The sequence below is a fragment of the Vicugna pacos genome, chromosome 12, assembly GCF_048564905.1.
Source record: "Vicugna pacos chromosome 12, VicPac4, whole genome shotgun sequence".
NCBI classification, from domain to species: domain Eukaryota; kingdom Metazoa; phylum Chordata; class Mammalia; order Artiodactyla; family Camelidae; genus Vicugna; species Vicugna pacos.
Window position 1 is genome coordinate 12655531 of NC_132998.1, and position 22342 is coordinate 12677872.

At 50.2% G+C, this 22342-nt stretch overlaps 1 protein-coding gene across 4 annotated transcripts in view; it reads left to right on the top strand.

The window, feature by feature from the left end:
* Window positions 1-224: 224 nt before the first annotated feature.
* Window positions 225-22342, top strand: part of NCKAP5L (NCK associated protein 5 like) — a 30130-nt gene continuing 8012 nt past the window's right edge. Inside the window, exons 1-7 of one of the 4 annotated variants that reach the window (XM_072972831.1) lie at window positions 282-357; window positions 5140-5201; window positions 17091-17152; window positions 18230-18388; window positions 19097-19165; window positions 19278-19316; window positions 19999-20118. In XM_072972831.1, coding sequence (XP_072828932.1) covers window positions 18266-18388; window positions 19097-19165; window positions 19278-19316; window positions 19999-20118 — 351 coding nt within the window. In that variant the 5' untranslated portion in view covers window positions 282-357; window positions 5140-5201; window positions 17091-17152; window positions 18230-18265. Of the gene's footprint in view, window positions 358-5139; window positions 5202-17090; window positions 17153-18229; window positions 18389-19096; window positions 19166-19277; window positions 19317-19998; window positions 20119-22342 lie in introns of all 4 variants that reach the window. The other 3 variants (XM_072972833.1, XM_006202947.3, XM_072972832.1) reach the window with 3 other exon arrangements.

A 22342-nucleotide genomic window follows, 5' to 3' on the forward strand; every position in this document is an offset into this window, starting at 1 on the left:
GGAGATTTACCAGACCGGACCTGGCCAGGTCTGGAAAGACTGTTTCTCTGTAGGGGGGAGGGGAGGTCCTTCCCTCTAGGGCGGAAGCCGCGCGCTCGGGCCGGGCGGACTTAGCTTTCGTCCTGGGAACATCTGGAGGGGGCTGGGAGGGGCGCGCATTCAGGGTAAACGTGGATTGGCTGTGCAGGAGAAGGGGGCGGGGTCTGGGCGAGGGGCGGGGTTCACTGGCCCCTTTAAAGCCTTGACATCAAGAGGCGGCCCCAACACCCCCCTTTTTCTCTGCCCCCCGCCCCTGGAGCCGCGGCCATGGACCCGGCAGATCCGGCCTGCCCTGGCCCAGCTCAACACCTGATTTCGGTGAGTTCTGGGCCTACTTGGGATATAAAGGACGGCAAATGGGTGGTCTGTAAGCCCTGGGCTGGGGGTGGGAGGTATGGAGGGTAAGGCTCTCGTGGCAGCCTTGGGTCAGAGAGAGCGGCGCAGTTTCCTGCCCGACCTCGCTGCCCGCCCCTCCCTTCTGCCTCACCTCACCCCGGGGGTCTGGCTGCGACTCTGTCCACCCCCACCCTACCCCCTCCCGCCCCCCGCGCCGTCCTCGCGCACACTCCGTGGCCCCGGAAGGGAAACTTTCCGGAGAGGGGGATGTTCCGGGGGCCGGTCTCCCTCCCTTTTGAAAGCACTGACCTTGCCCCAGCTGCGCACCCCACCCCACGCGCATCCCACCGTCCGGGTGCCGCTTAGCGGTGTCGGGTTGTTGCAGTGGGGAGACTCTCCCCAAAGCGCAGGCGCGGAGGCGAGCCCCGGGCTCCTCTTCGCACTCCTTGCAGTCCTGGTGGCCTGGGGCGGTAGGGCGTGGGGGAGGTGGGGAGAGGCGGAGAGATCAGGGTCTCCCGGAGCGACCCTTCGATGGCTTTGGGGGGCTGCGGGAAGGGGAGCGCGGTGGGCTGAACACTAAAGAGAGGTTGAGAAAGGGAGAAGGGCTGGTCAGGGAGTGGGGCCAGGGCAGCGCCTGCAGGAAAGGCTCTCTGAGTCCTGGCTGCGGTGCCAGAAGAATGCAGAGAATTTATCTGTGCCCGACACTCCCCTGGCCTAGGCCGACTAGGAAAGCGGCCGTCCGAACCCCAGCCCCCCTCTCCTTAACCTCGGTCCAAGGCCCCGCAGTCTCTCCAGCCCTGGCACTGCCCCCAAGGGCACGAAGGACCCTTACCTCGTACAGGCCTGGTTTTCCAGGTGTCACAGCGCTGTCCATCAGCTTATCCAGCTGCTACTCCTTAAATGCCCGCCTTCCTGAGAAGCCAGGGGTCTTAGGCTGCCAGGTTCTCTGGCTGTAAAGGCAATCCTTCTATTCCCTTCCTACCACTGCTCGTCCTCCCTCACGGGTCCTCCTGCTTAATTACAGTTGTTTGCCAGCGGTAATGGTAGAGGCAGATGCCTGGGACAGGTGTGGTCCTGGAGGACAGAAGCAAGGGATTAACATCTAACCATTCTATAGGCAGTACTTTGGGGAAAAATAAACCTAGCCCATTTGCCTTTTTGCAGACCCTCTCTTGCAAGACATGCCAGCTGACTGGGAGATCCCTTGTCTTTCAAAAAAGGAGACACAAAATTCACTTCTCATATTAGGTCCCTGCCTTTCTAAGAACAACCTGGGGTTAGCGGGTTTCTTACTTCAGAGAAACACTTATATTCGTGTCTGGGGAGATATTCCCACTTAGTTCAACTTTGTTTTCAGTCTGTGGTCTGTGCATGAGGTGGCATGAGCCCTCCAGCATCTCTCTCCAGCTCAGGCCTTTGGAAGAGAGTGAGAACCAGAAGGGGCAGATGGTCTGGGCTGCAGCGAGGAAGGCCCTTCTACAATAGGCAGGCAGACACCAATGTGTACGAGGACCAAGCTGCTATCACTGTGGAATGGGAGTGAGAAGCTCTGTCCCCTGCTCTTTCTAGCTTGCTGTGTGATCTTAGCCAAGATAATTTGCCTCTCTGGTGCTCCTTTCCCTCAACTGTAAAATTTGGCGGTTGAACTTAGAAAGCTCTACCATTCCCTTTCACTTTTTGACATAGTATGTTTCCACTGATGTGTGAAGTTGGAGGGGAGTAAGGTCCTCCAGCAGGGTGGCTGAGTTTGGAGAGGTAGGTTACTTAGGATTAGAACCTTGGGTGGAGGGGAGCAGACTCCCTTATCCTGCCTGACCTGCTCACCCCTGGCGCCTTGGCGTATGAACTCCTCCTGGCTGGGATTTGGCCCACCCATCAAGGCCTCTAGTGAGACGTCCTGGCAGACCAGTCTTTGAGCTGGGCCTTTGGGGAGGGGTTGAGAGAGGAGGAGGCAGCCAAGGGCCAGCAGGGTGAACAGATTCCCAGGAGACAGTTTGTATCTCAGCTGTTGGGACTTGTTTTAAGATCTAGGCAAGGGAATACAGTACACTCATCCACCCTGTTATGGGAAGAGGACAAGGAGAGCCCCACTGCTGTTGCCCATCCCACCCCTTGGCCCTACTCACCTCCCCCAGCTCCAAGGCAAGGGGCTTAAGGAATCTCTGCTGCCCTCAGCCAGAAACCTAGACCCTGCCCTGCCAGCCAGGCATCAGCAGGGAGAGGCTGCCGCAACCCCACCTTTCCAGACTCCTTCCCTCCTGGGGGTAGAGCTTTCTCAGGAGTCAGACTCTCCAGGTTGGGACTTGCTCAATAGCCCAAGAGCCAAAGGCCTTCACGTTCTCCTTGTTTGTTTTCATCCTTGGTCTCCCAGGTACTGAGGGGGATGTGGAAGAAGAGGTGGTGTTTAGAGAGGCCATGGGATTGGTTGGACGTGGGGCACATTCTTCTGCATTGCCTGCCCCTCTGCTGGCTCCCCTGGGCCGGGGGAGCCCTCTTTTCTGGACCCTGCTGCCTGTGGGAGTGAAGCTGCAGCAGGAGGTATTTAGGTTAGACCCCAGGGAAACCTTCCTCACTACTGGGAGCTGGGAGCCCCTGGAATGGAGAATGGCAGCTCCCAGGGAGGTCAGTTTCCCAGAAAGTGGTTAATGGTGGAGTCCCTGTCAGAGTGAGGGATGCGGCTGTTGCTAGGCAGAAGCTGCTGTTTCCTCTTGGGGTGTGGCTCTGAGCCCTGCCAGCCAGAGGCCCTGTTAGAAGCAGGAGGAGAAAGGACCCTTGCCTGATAGCTGAAGAGAGGTCCCTGTCCCCATCAGCCCTGGAGCACCAGAACCGCATCTCTCAGAACAAGTGCTGCTGCCACCCCTGCTTCCCCGGCTCCTCCCCTAATTCACCACCACTACCACTGTCTGCTTTGACAATCTCACCCGAACCTGGCAGGCTCCTCCAGCCCTAGTCTGGCTGCACTAATAGACTGATTGGATTTTCTATACTTGGAGTTTGGGATTTCTGATTGAACATGCAAATTTATGTAAATCAATCTGGGATCTGTCACCACATCTAAACAACATAGAGTCATAGGCTGGAAGGAATCCTAGAGACAGTCTAGTCCAACGCCCTCATGTTAAAAATGGGGAAGCTGAAAAAAAAAGTGGGGGGAGGGGGGTGCACTGAATTCAAGGGGGAAGTGATTCATACAACGATGAGTGTCAGAGGCAGGCCTCCTGACTCTGGTCTAGTGTTTGACATTGTACTATTCTGTCTTAATTTCTTGTGCATGAGGGGGCCTGACTGCATTAAAAGCCAAGAGGGCAGTTCTTGAACCTGAGCTTTCAGAGGGCTGAGTTCTGAGATGGTCAGAGTGTTACCTCAGGGTGCCCCAGAGGCTCTGGTCTGCTCTCTTAACATGATGAAGAAAAACCACTTCAAGTCCCTTAGAACAACACCCTTAATATTTTTCCCCAGGCCCTGCTCTGGAGGGTTGGAAGACAAGGTCATTGGCTGCTGCCTGCCTGGCTTGGCCGGCATGGTTTCCCAGAGCTGAGATTGTGTCTGTTCCTAGCATCTCTCATAGTACCAGGCATGTAGTAGGCTGCGGGTGGGTCTGCATGAGCAATGCCTCCGTCTTTATACTTCCATCCACATTCGAATCTCTGCTGCTTCCCTCGATGGCCATAGTGGGGAAAGATCTTTGGTCTTCTGTGACTCTTTGCCCACACTCCCCTATGCTCCTGGAAGAGGCACAAGCCAACTGAGCCTCCTCTGCTGGTTTCTAAAGCAGTGACCACTAGGCAGGTTTTGCTGTAGGAAGATCTCAATATTTTAAGATCAGTACCCAGAACAAGGGTAGGGTATTGTGCATGTGCACGAGGTCCTGGGTTCAATCCCCAGTACCTCCATTTAAATAAATACATAAACTGAATTACCTATCCCCCCCAAAAAAAGTTTATATAAAAATCAGTGCCAAAGATGGGTGAGGACTGCAGAGATGGTCTGGGGTCCAAAAGAAGCAGGCTTTCTACTTGACATGATTTTGATGTGACCTAGCCACCTGGCTGCCAGGTACCCCCTGTACCTGTGGTGCAGGGGTATTTGGAATCTCAGCCCTCACCCTGTGGTGCCTGTGAGCATTGCAGAGATGGCAGAGATGCTCAAAGCAGCTATTGGCCTGCTTGCAGTACTTTGGGAGAGTAGTGTTTTTGGCTCAAGATCAGAACCCCAGACTTCCAACCAAGGCTATCACCAGGCCCTGTTGCAGCCTGGGGAGGGGGCTTGGGACATATACCTGGGGTCGTCCTCACCTTCACCCCAAGCATGGGTCTGGCTGACTCTGAAAGGAGTGCCTTTGTCTTCAGCATCCTCCCAAAACACAGCAGGTATGGAGTGGGTACCTGCAGTTCCTCACTGCCCTGTGGCCCTCATCACCTATATCCTTATTTCCATGTGAGGGAAAATCCTTCTCCCTGGGCCTCAGTTTCCCAGCTTATGTTGATGGATTAATCATACATCATCTTTGAGGCGTGGCACCTGCTTGATAATTACCGTTTCCCCTGCTCTGGGAGTTACACAGATGAAAGAGGCCTGAAGAGGCCAGGCTATTATTAAGGTGAATTATCATTGCTGTTATTCCTGATTTCTAAAAATCCAGCAGCTGCTGAAAAGAGCCTAGTCAGGCACAGCTCCCTGAACCTTATGCTGGTCCTTAAGCTCTGGGAGTTCTCCATTATTCACTAAGTGTTTTGTTTTGTTTTGTTTTGTTTTAATGTATAGATATTTGCAAAGGAGAGATGCCCCATTCTGCTGCTCATGCTATTGCCTGCAAGGCTTAAGTGGTGAGTGCTGCTTGAGGCGTTGGCCTACAGTTCTCACTCTCATTCAGGGCTTGAAATTGTCCTCCCTGAACACCCTCTGGGTAGGAGAATAATGAGGTTTTTCCTTGACAGGACTGTGAGGGGCCCTGGAACTCCTGGGATGTGGCCCTGGGGTTCTCAGCAGCTGCAGTTCCCAGGGACTGATTCATTTTACTCCAAGCTGACTTGATGTGGGGGCTGTAATTGGCCCTTTTGTGTGAGGATCTGTTGAGACACCCCCAGAACCTGCCTACAGCAGCCCCAGGTGCTTCCAGGAGTTGTTTTCCTCACCTTACCTCCACCTGCCCAAAGCTTTCCCCTTGCCCAAGCTCTCACCTCTGCCTCTGCCCTTGGCCAGACTTACCCCCTTCCCAGGGGTAAGAATGAACCTAGTTCTCATCCAGGTGGAAGTGTCCCCAACCAGCTTCCAAATAGTTTGTTGCTACCAGCGCACACCACAGTGTGTGTGTGTGTGTGTGTGTGTGTGTGTGTGTGTGTGTGTCAGGGGATCTGCCCTAGGCCAGGGAGAGATTTCTGGAAAGAAAGGGAGTGAAAACACTGGTGTTCCTTGACTGATGCCCCCACACTCATCTATCTAGACCTCCTCACCCCTCCCTTGCCGCAGGAGCTTGGTCCTTACTTCCTAACATGGGAAGAGAGTAGATGGCCCCAGCTGGAAGGGGCTTTAGAAATCACCTGGTCAAGTGGTTATTCCTTCTAACTTTAAAAAAAAAAAGTCATGTTTTTGTTTTTTTCATTTTTTAAAATAAAGTCCAAAAATCAAAATGATACGAAAATGCATACATTGAGAAATTGCACTCCCTCCTCCACCCCCTTCTCCCTCCATAGACAATCACATATTAATTTTCTTACATATCCTCAAGTTTTTTATACAAAAATAAATACAAATATTATTTTCTCACCCCTACCCCAAAGATACCATACAGCGACACCTTCATCTGTCACTTGTAGGCAATGTCTGCATGTGCAGAGATTTCTTTTGCCACCTCTGTCAGTTCTCTGGTTTCTGACCTTCACCACCCACCTCAGGATCCCCCAGTTGACCACAGGCCAAGATCAGGGTTCATTCACCTTCATATACTTCATTCAGAAGCCAAAAGCAGTCTCTGAGGAGTTCTCAAGCTATGGCCAGCATTTACTAGGTGCTAGGTATAGGCCAGACTCAGGGGGTACAGTGGTGATCCCAAAAGTCCGCATTAATCAAATAATTAAAGTTATAAAGTTATAGCTGTGATGGAGACTGCAAAGACAGGGCAAGTATTGTCAGACCAGGTCATCAGAGGCCCTGCCCAGCCTGGTGTGTGTGGGAGTATGCGTGTGTTGGCATGATGCAGCACAGAGCTGGGGCAGGAGTCTGGGGCCAGGACTGCAGATATGGTACCATGTGACCTGGAAAGCTGGGTTTCTTAACTTGACTTCAGTGGCTTTTCTTCCTTCTACCCCAGTCTGTGGGATGTCCTGGGTCCCTTTGAGTTTTATCATGCCCAAGATGAGAAGCCCCCTTCTCTGCCAGATAGTGCCACTGATGCTTCCTCTCCTACCTCCATGCCACTGCCTCTGTTTCTCCAACCTGTGCCTGTGGGCTCCTGAAGCTGGAGCCTTCCTTTTCACTGCAGGCTGAGGGGAAGTTGGGGGGTATTTGCTTCTTGCTTCCTCTGTAGACAGCACCTCACTTCCTGTCCCTGGGGCTAGAAAGCTAAAGCTCTTGATTTTGCTGTCCCTTCCTCTCTACCCCCTTGCTTTCCTCGGAAGCCTGTGTTGCCTGTAGGAGGAAGGCAGCATCAAAGCTAATGGCTTCTCTGTAAAGGTCCTGCCATGCTCCTCACCCCAGCACCCCCCACCCCATACAAGGAGACCTGTCTTCTCAGCTGCAGTTCCTTTCCAGATGTGAGCTCATCCTTCTCTTCTATGCCCTGCAGGAAGAGAGGAGTCATAGTTCACCCATTTTACAGATAAGAAGACTGAGTCCAAGGGATTCTAGGCTTCCCCTAAGGGGAAGGCAGAATGGCTGAGCCAGAACCGAATCCAGGGAGCCTGACTCCCATTTGTGGGCACAAATGAACAGAGCCCAGTGGGACCTGTGGGTGAACCAGAGCTACTATCTCCTCCCAGAGCAGAGCTGGCAGCTTAGGAGATCACCTGTGGGCTGTGGCCACATGGTGCCCACTGAGTCAACATTGAAGCTGCCTCGACGTGGAAGGTACTTGGCTGGCCAGAGCCTTTCCCTTAGAAGAAAGAGGCCATTATCTGAACCACTGAGGGCTGAGCATGGGGACCTAGGAGAGTACATGCCCAGCTCTTTGGGGCCTGCAGGTATAGCCTCCCAGGCCCTTTTTCCTTCTGGATCTGAGAGCAGATAGCTGCCATTCCAGTAGTCAGCTCTGCCATCGCCTGCAGGATCCTCTCTGCCTTGGTTCCTCCTAGGGGACCCAGCATGTCTCTGGTTACACCCAGGACGTTGAAAAGATGCTGACTCTCCTATTTGGTCAGGGAATAGGAGAGGAGTTAGTAACTGGTATGGGCCAGGGTACCAGGAAACACTCACCTTCAAACACCCTTCAGTCCAACTGCACTGTCTTTCTGTTCCCATACACACCCAGAGAGTTCTGCCTCCCACTGCCTGAAGTGACCCCCTTCCCTTTCCCTTGTACCTAAACCCTACCTGTCTATAAAGGCTCAGTTCACTGGATGCCTCAAATTTGGAAAAACTCTTCCAGCTCCAGCTTAATATTTCTTTCCTGATTTTTAAATTTCTCCAGACTTCTCTTGTGGCACCTCCTTCACTGTACAGCTATGTGCCTGCATGTCTTACATCCCCTACTAATCTGAAAGCTCCAAGAAGTCTGAGAAGAGCTGTCTCATCTCTAAACTGCCCCCCAATACCCAGCACTGTACCTCATACTGAGTGATCTGCCAAGAGTATCTGCAGAATGAATAGATTAGTCCCTTTGCCAGAGGGCGTCACTGGGGCCTGGGCATAGGTTGAGAGCTTGGACAAGATCACATCAATGTTGGGGACAAATCTGAAAATGTCCCTTCCTTAACACCTCATTATGGCTTGCCTTATGGTCCTTCAGATCCACTCGGATGGAGGATCCTTGGGGACCTTTAAGGGAACCTGATGAGCCCACTATCCATTCTCACCTATCCCTTCTTTCTAGTCTTTTTCTGTCTGGAATGAAAGGAGATCACCAGGCCCAGGGTCTCATTGGCAGGAAGTAGTGAGAGAGAACAGAAAATAAGCAGGGCGCCTCAGGGAGCTCCCATTCTAACAGTGTGGAAGTGCCCCCTTCTCACAAGAGTACTAGAAAACAGGATGCATTACAGCTTGAGGTACTGACCTGCAGGAGGCACTTGAGGAAGAGAGATCAACATGGGCCACATCAGTCCAGACAGCTTTTCAGAAGAACTGCTCTTGGGGCCAGACCAGGGCAGGGTTTCCAGGGTCGTGTTGAAGGCTTTCATCTGTCCCTGAAGCAGTAGGAGGTCATGGGAAGATTTGAAGCAGGAGGGACACAGTCAGATTTACAGTTTTAGAAACAAGATTGCTCTGCTGGAGCTTCTTGGAAAAGAGATTGTGGCAGGGAAAATACAAGACAAGCCTGGAACATCTTTATAATTCCAGAAAGTAAGCAAATGTTTTTTAAAAATGATTTTTTTTTAAATAAATGGAGGCGGGTTGAAAGAACATAGTAGCCAACCTGAGAGAATGGCTGGAATTTAAGCGGCAAAATAAGGACTCATGATTAATATTGGTTTATAATCTAAAGAATGAAATAATGCCTAGGAGTCCATACTAATATAAATAAGTAATTAAGTGAATAAATGGGAGTTAAGAGACAGCTTTTCCTTACAGAAAACTTCCAATTAGTAAAGTACAAGGAATGAGGGAAATTGAAAATTATCCTTGAAACACCATAGTAATTGCTACAAGCAGGATCCACTGATGAATCCTAAAATTAGTGAGTGAAAATTGAAGCAGAAACAGGATTTTGCATGGTCACAAAGTATTGCCACCCATCCCCCAAATATTTATTAAATACAAAAGAAAAATATTTTATGGTGGAGGAAACCACTAGTAAATGCCACTTAACCTTAAGTGATCAAGGCTAACATCACCAGTAATAAGACATCTCAGCATCTTGTATACATACCCCCTGATATTATGCACTGAGAAAGACACATCACCTCTGTGGTGTTCTTTTCAAAAATCCATAACCTCAATCTCGTTGGAGAAAACATCAAACTCACATTAGAGAATATTCTCCAAAATACTGCCCAGTTGCCTTCCAAAGGGTCAAGGTCACAAAATACAAGGGAAGACTGAGGAACTGTCATGGATCATAGGAAACTAAGGAGACATGGTGATTAAGTACAATGTGGGGCCCTGGATTGGATCTTGGAATAAAACCAGTGGAAAGGACATCAGTGGAAAAACTAGTAAAATCCAAGTAAAGTCTGTGGTTTGGGGTTTTATTTAATTGTTTTGCTAACAAACAATGTAGAAGAATGAGAACATGCTGCTATATCTGTTTTTTTTTTTTTAAAAAGCATACACACCACTAATAACACAGAAGTAGAGGTGGAAGATGGCTGCAGGGAGAGGAGGAGCGTAGTAGACAAGGGAAAAGTTGTCTGGGGGGAAATGGTCACCATCAAGACAGTGAAAAGACAACCACAGAGTAGGAGAAAAGTTTTGCAAATCGTATATCTGTAAGGGGCTTTTGTTCAGAATATATAAAGAATTCTTCCAACTCGATAGAAAAAAGACACAGAACCCAATTAAAGAATGGGCAAAGGATCTGAATAGACATTTCTCCAGGGAAGACATACAAATAAATGTCCAATAAGCACATGAAAAGATGCTGGACATCATCAATCAGAAATATAAATCAAAACCATAATGAGATACACTAGGGTGAGTAGAATCAGAAAATCAGACAAAAGCAAGTGGTGAAGATGTGGAGAAATTGCAACCCTCATACACTGTTGATAGGATTGTAAAATGGTGCATCCACTTTGGGAAACAGTTTGGCGATTCCTCAAAAAGTTAAACCTAAAGTCACCATATGACCCAGCAATCCCACTTCTAGGTGTATACCCAAGGGGAAATGAAAAAACTTTCATCTACACAAAACTTACACACTAGTGCTTATAGCAGCATTATACATAATAGCTCAAATGTCCATCAGCAGATGAATGGATAAACAAATTGTGGCATAGCCATACAATGGAATATCATTTGGCCGTAGAGAGGAATGTAGTACCAGTATATGCTTTAACAGGGATTCACCTTGAAAACATTATGCAAAGTGAAAGATGCTAGTCACAAAGACCACCCATTATATGATTCCATTCATGTGAAATGTCCAGAATAGGAAAATTATACATTAGGACAGAAAATAGATCAGTGGTTGCCTAGGTTTGGGTGTGAGGGGGTGATAACTAAGGGGTAATGAAAACGTTCTAAAATTGACTGTCGTCATGATTGCATATATCTGAATATACTACAAACCACTGAATTGTGTACTTTAAATTGGTGAGTTGTGTGGGAGTTGAACTATGTCTCAAAGCCTTAAAAAAATAGTCCAGCAGGAAATGGCCACCAGGGGCACTTGTGCCTAAGAAGGCAATGGTGACTGAAAAATACTGTTTGGATTTAGCATTGTGGCAGTTACTGCTGAAGCTGGACCAGGTTGAGGAAGGAGTGAGAAGTGAGGACGGCTTGATTTTTGAGAAGTTTGGCTGTGAAAGGCAGAAGAGGGCAGTATCTAGAGAAACATAGGGGGGGAATTATTTTTAAGATGAAAGACACCAAAGAAGTTGTAAACGCAGGTAGGAAAGATCCCTTGAAGAGGGAGTTATTGAAGACATAAATGAGGAGGGTCTGCGGCCTGAAGGACTGGCCTGACCTGGGAAGAGGGCAACCCCGCTGCTGTAACTGGAGGAGAAGGGGAGGTACAGAGGTATTCCGATGGGGCTGGGAGGGTGATGGCAGGAGATTGGAGAGGTTTCCCCTGTGCTGGCTTTAATCTTCTGGGGGAATAAAGAGGGGAGGTGGTAAGCCAGAAATTTGAGGCCAGTGGAGAGGGTGTGAAGTAGTCATTGCAGAGAATGAGAGAGCAACTAACACTAAGCCTTGGTAAGAGTGCCAGTCAGGGCTAACCATCTGGCTGAGATGGCCTCTGGTGAGGAGAGAGTGAGAAACAGTGTGAGCAAAAGCCTGGGGACAGGAGTGCCAAGACCTGTCCTTTCCTACCCTGAGGCTCTAGGCTTGGTGAAAGAAGCAGTGACTTCTTTCCATCGAGGAATCCCAGGAATCTTCTAGAACTGCACTGTCCATATAGTAGCCACCAGCTGCATATGGCTATTTATTTATTTATTGACGTATAGTCAGTTTACAATATTGTGTTAATTTCTGGTGTACAGCATAGTGATTCAGTTACATATGTACCTTTTCATATTCTTTTTCATTATAGGCTATTACATGTATTGAATATAGTTCTCTATACATAGGACCTTGTTGTTTATCTACTTTACATATAGTAGTTAGTATCTGCAAATTCCAAACTCCTCATTTATCCCTCCCCACCCCTTTTTCCGCCTGGTACATGTTTGTTTTCGATGTCTGTGAGTCTGTTGCTGTTTTGTAAATAAGTTCATTTGTCTAATTTTTTTGATTCCACATGCAAGTGATTCTATATGGTATTTTTCTTTCTCTTTTTGGCTTACTTCACTTGATATGATAAACTCCAGATCCATCCAGTGCATGTGACCATTTAAACCGAAAATTCATACCACTATATGTAAAACAGATAAACAACAAGGATTTACTCTACACTGTAGGGAACTATATTCAATATCTTGTAATAACCTAAATGGAGAAGAACTGGAAAATATATATATACATATATATGTAGCTGAATCACCTTGCTGACTTGAAACTAACACAATATTGTAAATCAGCTATACTTAAATAAAAAAATTATTTATAATTCAGTTTTTCAGTTGCACCAGCCACATTTCAAATTCTCAGTAGCCATGTGTGGCTGGTGGCTACCATATTGGAAAGCACAGAATAAACATTTTCATCATTGCAGAAAGTTCTCCTGGGCAGCACTGTTCTAGAAAAGTGATTCTTTTCAAACTATTTGGTCTAAGGACCCCTCTACGCTCTTAAAAATTGAAGACTCCAAAGAGCTTTTTTTCTCCCCAAAGAGCTTTGGTTCATATGGGTTACACCTATTGACATTTACTGAAATATAAATTAGAACTGAAAGTTTCCGACATTTATTTAAGTCATTTAAAATAACAATAAACCTATTACATATTAACAGATTTTATGAAAAATAATTATATATTTTCCAAAGCAGAAAAAATAGTAAAAGCATTGTCCTTCATTTTTGCAAATCTGTAATGTCTAACTCAATAGAAGGCAGCTGGATTCTCATTATCTGCTTCTGTATTCAATCTGTCATGTTGTCACGTGTCTCTGGAAAATGCCACTATATACTCTTGAGAGAATGAGAGTTAAAAAGGCAAATAATGTCTTAGTGGTATTATGGAAACAGTTTTGACCCTATGGATTCCTTGAAAGGATCTCAGGGTCTTTGAACCACCCTTGGAACCACTGTTTTAGAAAGGCCTCTACTTGGAGTGAAGAAACTTGTCCCTGAGAAACTGAGTGATTTGTCTAAAGTCACATAGTAAATAAGTTATATTGGGACTATCAACCTTCTGCCTTCTGGTCTGAGGCTTTTTCCAGTACCCTTGGCTGGGCTAGGATGGGCCCAGCTGGGCTTTTGGGAGTGTGGCCTAGGCTTCTTGGCTACAGAGCCCCTGGCGTGTGGCCCTATAAATAAACCCATTGTGTCTGTGTCAGAGCCCCTTCCCTCTCCCCACCCCCAGCAGCTGCTTTTATTATTGTTGGGTTATGCTGTGGACAGGGAACATGAAGAATCAGGGGAGGAGAGATAAGAGGTGTTGAAATCTGTAGGCCTTTTGGACTTGTAACATTACTGCCCTTCCCTCCTGCGCTGCCTAGAAGGGCAGGAACTGATCTTACCATCGGTTCAAAAGAACCTACACCAAGGTCTGAAGGCTCTTGGAGTGCCTCTAAAGAGGAAGTTGGAGGAGGGATGTAGTGGGCCCCTTCCCCATGGACACAGGCCTCTCAGAAGGGCTATTGTGTTGTGGGGCCAGTTGTCAGGAGGAGGGAAGGAAATTCTTGTCTGCCTCTTTCCCTGAGGAGGGAGGAGACCATTTGGAATACTTAGGACTAAAAGGTGCCTTAGGCAAGATTAAGGTGGCCACTTTCAGGCTAGGAATGCCCTGGTGCCTCAGTCCTTATTTTCTTCCCCACACCCTACCCCGGCCCAGGGCTGATCTTGTCTGGAAAGGAGTGTTTGCTGTGGGTGCAGAAGTTGCTGTTTACAAGTGGACTCTTGGGTGTGACGGAGATTCCAGAAAGCAGCTGGGGGGTGGGGGGAGCAGAGGGAGAAACGGTTGGTGTTACGGATGATTCTGTTATTAAAGTGAGCTCGGTCTTTGCCTTCCCACAGCTGCCCACCCCTCCCCCATCTCCTGGCCTCTAGCTTTACTCCCTAGAGGACTCTGGGGGGAACAGCTTGTGAGTGAGGGGCTCCTCAGGGCCCGAGTCCTTGGCTAAGGGCCAGAGTAAGGGAGCCTGGAGGACAGGCTTGCTGCCATCTCTCTGGCCCCATCCTCCCAGGCCTGGACTCTGAGTTTAGGGTGGGGTCTTGCCTGTGCCCTGGCTGGGGAGGGGGTGGGAGCAGCAGGCTCCACTCCTTTGATCTCACCGACTGAAAGGCCAGGACAAGCCGATCTCTTCTGGGCTCCTGCATGACTGACTAGGCTGTAGAGATAGTGGTCACCTGGATTCACTCAGTGATTGGGCTGAACCAGCCTCGTCCCTGTCCCCTGTCACCCAGAGACCCCTGAGCAGCTGTTCCCTCTTCCCTGTCTCCTCTGAAGGAGGGCCAGAGAGGCTCTGCTCTACCTCCCTTCCTCTTCCTCCCTCCCCTCAGCACTGAGGTCACCTCCCTCTGAATCAGGCCTTTGTCAGGGGCGGGGTTGCCCGTTGGCAGTTCTGGCGGGAGAAGCCTCCCGCTTCAAGTTCTGAGCTCCCACCCACTGCAGCTCCATCCCTACTCATCCTGGCCAGCATCATGTGTTCCAGACCCACATCCAACATCCGGGATATGTTGTGGGACCACCAGAGGAATGTTTGAAACCAGGGCCATCCTGAAAAGCCCAGGCTGGGGGTTTTCCTGGGCCCAGGGTGGGGCTGAACACAGAAGACGTGAGTAGTAGTTGAGGGGCCTGAGGAAAGAGGAGGATGCGCAGCCCCCTGGGGAGAGGGGCCTCACTGACACCCAGCAGGGACAGCCGCTGGGGAACACTCGGGTGTTTTTTTTTCCCTCATGAGATTTATGTCTAAAACCCAGACTCTGAAGGGCCAAATTCATAATTGGGCTCAGATTGGGAGCTGGAGGTGGTATTATCTCTCTGGATTTTAATATTCCCTAGAGGAGGGTAAAGATACAGGAAGTTTTTTTTTTCACCATAGAAATCTTGTGCTCAAACTCACCCTACTCACAGTGGCCCTCCTCCCTAGCGCCGAGTTTAAATGCAGGCCTCTTCCAAGTGACTCAACAATCCTGGCTGACGGCTTCCTGCCCCCTGCCTGTGGCCCTGCAAACAGAGAGGGCTGGTCGTCCTGAGTTGGCCAGACCACTCACTTCAGCTGAGGGCAGAAAACTTCTCCCCAAAATGGAGCTGAGTCACAGCCTCCCTTCAGCCAGCACTCCTGGAACCTCTCCTGGGCCCGCTCGTGATACACAGCCTGACCCACATGACAGAGCTGTTGCTCTTGGGTGGCTTGTCACTTGGAGGGTCACCTTCAGGTCACAGTGGGGCTCAGGCTTCCCTGTCCTGCGATCCTCAGGGGCTCCGATCAGGAGAGTGGCAGCAGTTGACTTTTGGGGGTGTATTGGGTCCCTGCCCTCCTCAACACGCACAAAATCACACATATATCCTGCACAGCCAGCCCCTGCAATCTGGGCCTCAAGCCTACCCTGGATACTTCTTTTTTTTAAATTTCTGTTTTTTTAGGAGAAGATATTCTCCTGAACCACCTTCACCCTTAGTTTAGTTTTTGTTGTTGTATAATGAACACAAAGATTTGGGGTTTCTCCTGCTTTAATCCTTCCCTTTTTTGGCTCCCGGACGCTGCCCTATTCATCCCAGTCCCTTCCTTCACCCTCCCAGTGTTTTTTCTCACACTCCCCAAGATGCCCCCGCACCCCGCCCTTCTAGTCCTGGAGGTGTCCACCTGGAAATAACGCTGGTGATCCGTGGGCACAGGCCTTGCCTACAGCAGTGGGAGCCTCCGCCTAGCAAGAGGATGGTAGCCCCGAGATGAGCGTTGTGGGGTGGGCTGGAACTGGTCCAGTGGTGAGGTAACTCGAGGCCTTTCTTGGTTTTAACCCCTATTTGTGTTTGTGGGAGGGAGTATTTTTCTTGAATTTTTTTTTCTAGGCCTGTGCATTTCTAAATATACCGAGCAAGATAATGTTATAAGCAAAGTTATACTTGATACATTTTTATAATGTTAAAATAACAAAGGACTTTGGATTGTGGTGGAGTGTTAAAAATAAATATTACACAGTTTTCCCTTTTTACCAAGTTTTTCAGAAGCCCCCTTCCCACTGTTGTGCACACATCTCCCCACTCCCCAGAAGAAGCATTCTCTCCTTCATTGTTACCCTTTCTCTTTCTGGGGTATCTGGCAGAGAAGAATGAAGGCTGGCAGGGAGGGGATTGGAGAGGAGGTGGCCCCTGAGGGCCAGGCAGTGGGACAGCACCTCAGATCATCAGGAGCCCCTCCTCTTAGGACCCCAGGGTGAGGGGCTTGGGACTCAGGGTCAGCTTGCAGGTGAACAGCTGGAGTAGCAGCAGGCTCTGAAATGTGAAAAACCTCCACTTATTGAGTCCCTGCAAGACACTCTACATGCATTATTTCACTTCATCCTCCAACAACCCTATGGGCTAAGTATTCTTACCCTTATTAGACAGGTGAGGAAACAAATTTTGCATAGTCAGATTCTAATCCAGATCTATCCAACCGCAAAGCTCCAGGAGCACTGGGACTAACTGTACAGAGATGCAGTACAACATGTGTGTAGAGAGGCCACACAGGAAGGGGTCATCCAGGCCTGTCCAGCGTGCTTTGTGAACCAGCCATATGATTTGGGCAGCATCCTATGCCTCTGGAGCCTGCATCCTCACCCAGGTTGGCACTCCCCTTGAAAGGTCAATAGGAGAATCAGGTGCACTCAGTGGTGCATGGAAAGTGCCAGCACACAGCACACACTCTGGGTGTGTGAGTGTAGCTTCCTGTGCCTCGCTTTCTTCATCTCAAATATAGGTGTTGCTAGTAGCATTTAATTCCCTTTGTGGCAGTGAGGATTAAAGATGACAGTGTGTGTTGTGGAAGGACTGAGTTGCTGTTCATTCCTGTCTGGCTGAGAGCTGAGGAGGACCCTTGCTCTGGCTCTTTCCTCTGCCTGGAATGCTTTTCCCACTTCAGGATTCCATCCAGCCTTCATTCAGGTCCATACCTTGCTATCACCTCTCAGTGCCTTCTCTGGGCCTGATGTATGTTCATTGGTTTATCTGATACTACCTGCCTCCCCCAGTAGAATGAAAGCTTCATCATTTTGGCTTGTTCATCCCTGGGGCCCAGGATGCCATGCAGCAGGAGCCCAGTAAATGCTGGTGGAATGCGCAGCTGACATTGTCTCTCTCTCTCTCTCTCTGTCTCCACAGGCAAGGTGACCATTCTGGCTGCTAGAGTGCGTGTGCCAGCCTGGGTGAGGAAACAGAGACAGGTGAGGGGCTTTGGAGCCCATGTGTGCTGGTGATGGGGGCTGGAGGAGGAGGGCTGGGGGTGGGACAGGCAGCCCCTCTGCCCCACTGAGGGGAGAACGTTCAGGTACCTGATTCATGAGCTGCCGAGGGCTCCTCGCTTCCTTGGTCCAAAATTGCTAACTAACTAAGCCCTTTTTGTGGGAGCTTCACTGGGTCAGGGAGGCAAGTAGTTGGTAGACTGGGGGCCTCCACCCTTTTACATTAGGAAGGGCTTCCCATCTATTGGAAATTTGTACAATGTGTGTGCAGAGGAAGGAAATGAGTACTTTTCTCTAGCTGAGAAATTGAAACTTAAATGGAAGATGAAGACTAGTCAGATAAGCCAGGAACTGTGGCAACAGTTTGAGGTGAGGGGGATCACATAACACGATCCACGTCAGAACCTTGGCTCTGTTGTGTTCAGACAGTGACAAACTAGTCTGTTCAGTCATCTGTCTGTGACACTCCAGGTATCACACCAAGAAGTGTGAGTCTAGACCGTGAAATAAAGACAATATCCTGCCCTTGCAGTTTGATAGTCTGGGGGGGACAGTTACAGAACCAGGCAGGAGTGGTTCCTGATCCAGCCTTAGAGCGGGGGCCCTGAAGAATGAATAGGAAGGAGCTGGCCAGGTGGAAGCAGAGTGAGTGGGTATCAAGAGACTCTGCAGAGGGCCCGGCGTGCACAAAGAGGCTTGTCCCCTGGGGCCTCGTGGAAGATGGGATCCTTGGAGGCATGCAGGCTGCCTCCTACTCTCCGCAGGAGGATACAGGGTGCCAATTTGAGGTCAACCTCAGTGGAGAATTCAGGTTTCTTGGCTTCTGGCCAGTTCTGTGTGACCCGTGATAGGGTGAGGGCAATTATAGGGGTTTATAAAACAATGGTCTCTGTTCTTGAGATGGGAAGAGTCCTTGTGTGTCTGTCCCTTGAGCAGGAGTCTTAGCCTGACCCTGAGTTGTTACAGTGTCTTTGGCACATCGGTCACACTGCTGCAAACTCTGAGAACACTGACAAGTTTCATCTCTGTCCTTGCTCACCTCCTTGTGCCCTGGAGTAGCCTGCCAGGGCTTCTCTCACTTGTCCCCAGGGCCTGATGTCGGAGGCCATGGACCAGCCTGCTGGGAGTCCTGGAAACCCGAAGCCAGGAGAGGGTGGTGATGGCAGCATGGAGCCGGGTACCTGCCAAGAGCTCCTGCACCGGCTGCGGGAGCTGGAGGTGGGGCACAGGCCAGGACGGGGGCAACAGTGCTGGCCAGAGCTCTGGGGGGCTTGATATGGGTTCTGGGTGTGGGTGGACCTTCCTCTTAGCCCGCTTTGCCAGGCTGGAGCAGAGCTGAATGTTTCTTTAGCAGAGCCCCTCTGAGAAGCCGTTTCCTTGCTCTTAGCAATCCAGCCCGAGTGCCAGCTCAGGACAAGAGGCATGCACAAGGGTGGAGCTGTCCTAACCCCCAAAGTGTCTTTCTTCTTTATCCTGTTTCTCCCCTGCTTTCATGCCCATGCACCTCTAGGCAAGGTATGGGTCACAGAGGCGACAGGAAGAAGACTCTCAGGAGTTGAGGGACGAGGACATGGATCCCTTTACCATACTCTTAAGACACTGCCCCCTCTCCCTCCAGCCTCCTCTGCCTTCTTCCCAGGGAAATAAGGGTTACTTTCAGCACCTCCCACATTAGGTCCTCCTGGCCAGCCTCTCCAACCTCATTGACTGAAGTTGGGGTAACAAAAAAACAGCCATCTCAGCTCTGCCTTCTTGATGCCCTTGGTCTATCTTCGCAGGCCTCTCCCTGGCAGAAACAGACCAGAGCCAAGAGCTGGGGCAGGGATGTAGCTAGTAGACTCCTTGCCTCCCCTTTCCCAAGAGGAGTTTGCACTGGGGAAGGATGATCCCTTAGCTTCCTATGTGCCTTCCCCATCCCTTCTGCAGGCAGAGAACTCAGCACTTGCCCAGGCCAACGAAAACCAGCGGGAGACGTATGAGCGCTGTCTGGATGAGGTCTGTGGGACTGAAGCTTGGGTTGCAGGGAGGATTGCTTGTCTGCTCCAGGCAGAGGCTGGGTTGGCTGACAGCTCTTCCTCAGCTCTGCCTCGGGGCTTTCTGTCCCCAGGTGGCCAATCACGTGGTACAGGCGCTGCTGAACCAAAAGGTAAAAATCCACAGGAGACATTCTCACCCGTAGGCCCAGACACCCTGGGAGGAGGCCCTGGGTACAGTAGGAGAAGAACTTCCTGGGACCCCCTGAGCCTGCTCAGCTAGGGCATAGAGGAGGGAGCTGGTGGAAATGGCCTCATGGTCCTCCAACGAAGTCCCCTTTCTCTGTTTTGGGCAGTCCATACTGTTCTACCTGGAGCCACGGGTGAGCTAGGTAAGGCCAGGTCTCTAAGCTATGATAAATTTGATTTGGACTTGAATCCTTCCATTTTCCTGGCCCCAGCTAGTTTCTCCAGGTTGTGATGGCCCTGATAGTAATGTTGCAAAAACTTTTTGACACATGGGCCACTCTGACCCCCAGGTCTTCCTCTGCCTTAAATGGGCCCTTCTTTGACTTGTGGTTTCCAAGAGGCAGGGGCTTGGCTCCAGGGATGGGAAAGTTGCCACAGAGAATGGAATTACCTCCAACCATGGGTGGTAGACTTTAGAAAATTTACCCTGCAAGATGTGATAGCCATAAATGTGGGCAAGCTCAGCTCCCTCATAGAAGAAGGTTGCAAGAAAAGGGCATGCCCAGCAGGAGTGCCCGCCACTCTGATGAAAGCGACTGTGCTCACGTACTCTCCCTCTCCCCACCATCCTCTCCTTCTGCTCCCTTCTGGGCGGGCGGGCGGCAGGACCTGCGGGAGGAGTGCATCAAGCTGAAGAAGAGGGTGTTTGACCTGGAACGGCAGAACCAGATGCTGAGCGCCCTATTTCAGCAGAAACTCCAGCTCACAGCAGGCTCCCTCCCTCAGGTGGGCACAAGTGATTCTCCGTCCTTCCTCATATCTCAGCTTCCTGCCTCCTACTAACCCCATCATCATTATCATCCTCTTTTCTCCCAGAATCCTACAGAAGCAGGCCATCAGCCATTCCCCTCCATTCTGGGGGCTGTGGCCATCCAGGGCAGTCCCACTTAGCCTGATAGATCTGAGCCTTAGATGGGGGGAAAACTTCCTGAGTCTCCTTAAGCTTTGCTGTCCCCCACCTCCCAGGTGCTCCCCGCCCAGCTGGATGGTATCCTTTCTTGTTGACAGAGGAGGTCCTGGCTTGCTCCGCCCTGTGTGGGGAGATGGGTGGAGGCTCAAAATGCAGTCATTTCAATCTCCCAAGGGGCCCCTTTGGCCACTGCCTTGCCTCTTCTTGGCCAGGGGCAGGGGTGGGGAGGGTGTAAGGCACCCCTGCTTGGTGTCACAGAGAGGTCAGGAAAGGCACTTTACCCAGATGACTGTGTCACACCTAGTTGCTTATGTCCACCACTGACAACAGCATGGCTACAGATGCCGGTCCTTGCTTCTAGCCCTGACACCTGCCTCACTCAGGAGAAGCAGGAGGCTGTTGGGAGGGAATCCTGGGCTCAGTGAAGATGTCCTTTGGGGTCCACTCTGTCAGGAAGCCCCAAGGGTAGGGTGACACCTGGGGGGATCAGGAGCATCTCTAGGTTCCCAAGGTGAACAGTGGGTTCTGAGGTCAGCCAGCCACCCCCATCTTGACGAGAAACACCTTCTGTGTGTGCATCTGAATTTGTGTGTCTGGAATGCAAACCAGGCAGCTCTTGGCCCCCAGACCCTGAGTAGGAAGCCCTCAGCTCCCTGGGAAGCCTGACCCCTGGCAGAGGAACGCTCTCACCACCATGGCCTTTTTACAGCCCGTCTCACTAGGCCGGTGCAGACCTGGGTGGATCAGTGGCCATGACTCTGCGGCTGCCCTTGCCCTGGGTCTGTCCCTGCCATAGGGTTTACCCAGGAATACCTAGAGGCCTAACCACACTGGCCAGGCTTGCCCCATCCATACCCTTCTCAGTGACTGATGATAACAGAGGTGTAGATCATCCATAAATCATTTCTTTTTTACTTAAATGAATTCTGGGATTTGAATTGGGATTTTTAAATGAATCTGGGTCTTTGGGGCAATAGATTTATCTTCCCCAGAAGTAACATGACATAATGGAAAGAGCACGAAACTTGGCCTCAGATAAACTTGGGTTGGGTCCCTAACTTAGCTAATTCTTAGCTGTGTGACCTTGGGTAAATTATTTAACCATACAAACCAGTATGGTTATAAATGGGGATAAAAATACCTATAGTGCAGGTTGTTGTGAGGAATATCTAGTGCTTGGTTCACAGTCAATAATTGGCAGCTAGTTATCATTATTAATCTTATTCCCAAGTTGTGCTTTGCTGGGATGGAAGCTCCACTGAAGCAAATGCTCATGAAGCTATTGTTGTGAGCAGTGCCTTTGCCAGCACGTGTGACATCAGACAGGGCTGTGGCCCATGCAGAACGAACGTAACCCCTGAGAGCTGGGCAGTAAGGCAGGGCACAAGCGGGACAGTGCTATCCAAGAGCCCAGAGGGGAGAGAGGCCGTCAGAGATGGGCTGGGGAGCCCTTGAAGAGGTGACGTCGGTCCTGGGCCCTGAAGGATGGGAGACTTAAAAAGAGTAGAGTAGGGATTGGAGAGAAGGGATTCCCTGTGGAAGGAACAGATCAGGGAATCCCAGGGAGCAAAGAGCTGTTCAGCTGGACTTGAGCAAAGGATACGTGAAGAGCAGTGAGCGAGGCAGAGCTGGGGACGGTGTCAAGGAAGAACCGGCCAAGATACCGGCAGAGCCGTTCAGACTTCTCTCCAGAGGCCTTGGGCAGGCAGAGGCTTTAAGTGCAAAGATGCTTTAGACGAAAAAGAAAAAGATGCTTTAGGCTGCCTGGTGCACAGGAGATTGAAAAGCCACCCAGCCAGGTCAGGGAGACTGAAATGCTGAGCAGTGTCCAGGCCAGGGGTGTGAGGATCTTTGGCTGAAAGAGCTGCTGCGGATGGACAGACCAGAGAGACGCCCCAGAGACAGGATTTAACAGCTGTGGAGAATGAGAGCCATAGGAGAGTTAAAGCAGACTTGTTTCTAGTCAGGATGCCTAGGAGAAGGAAATGACACTCTGAGGGACTAAGAAAGAGGTGACCCATGGTTAAATACTACTTTCAT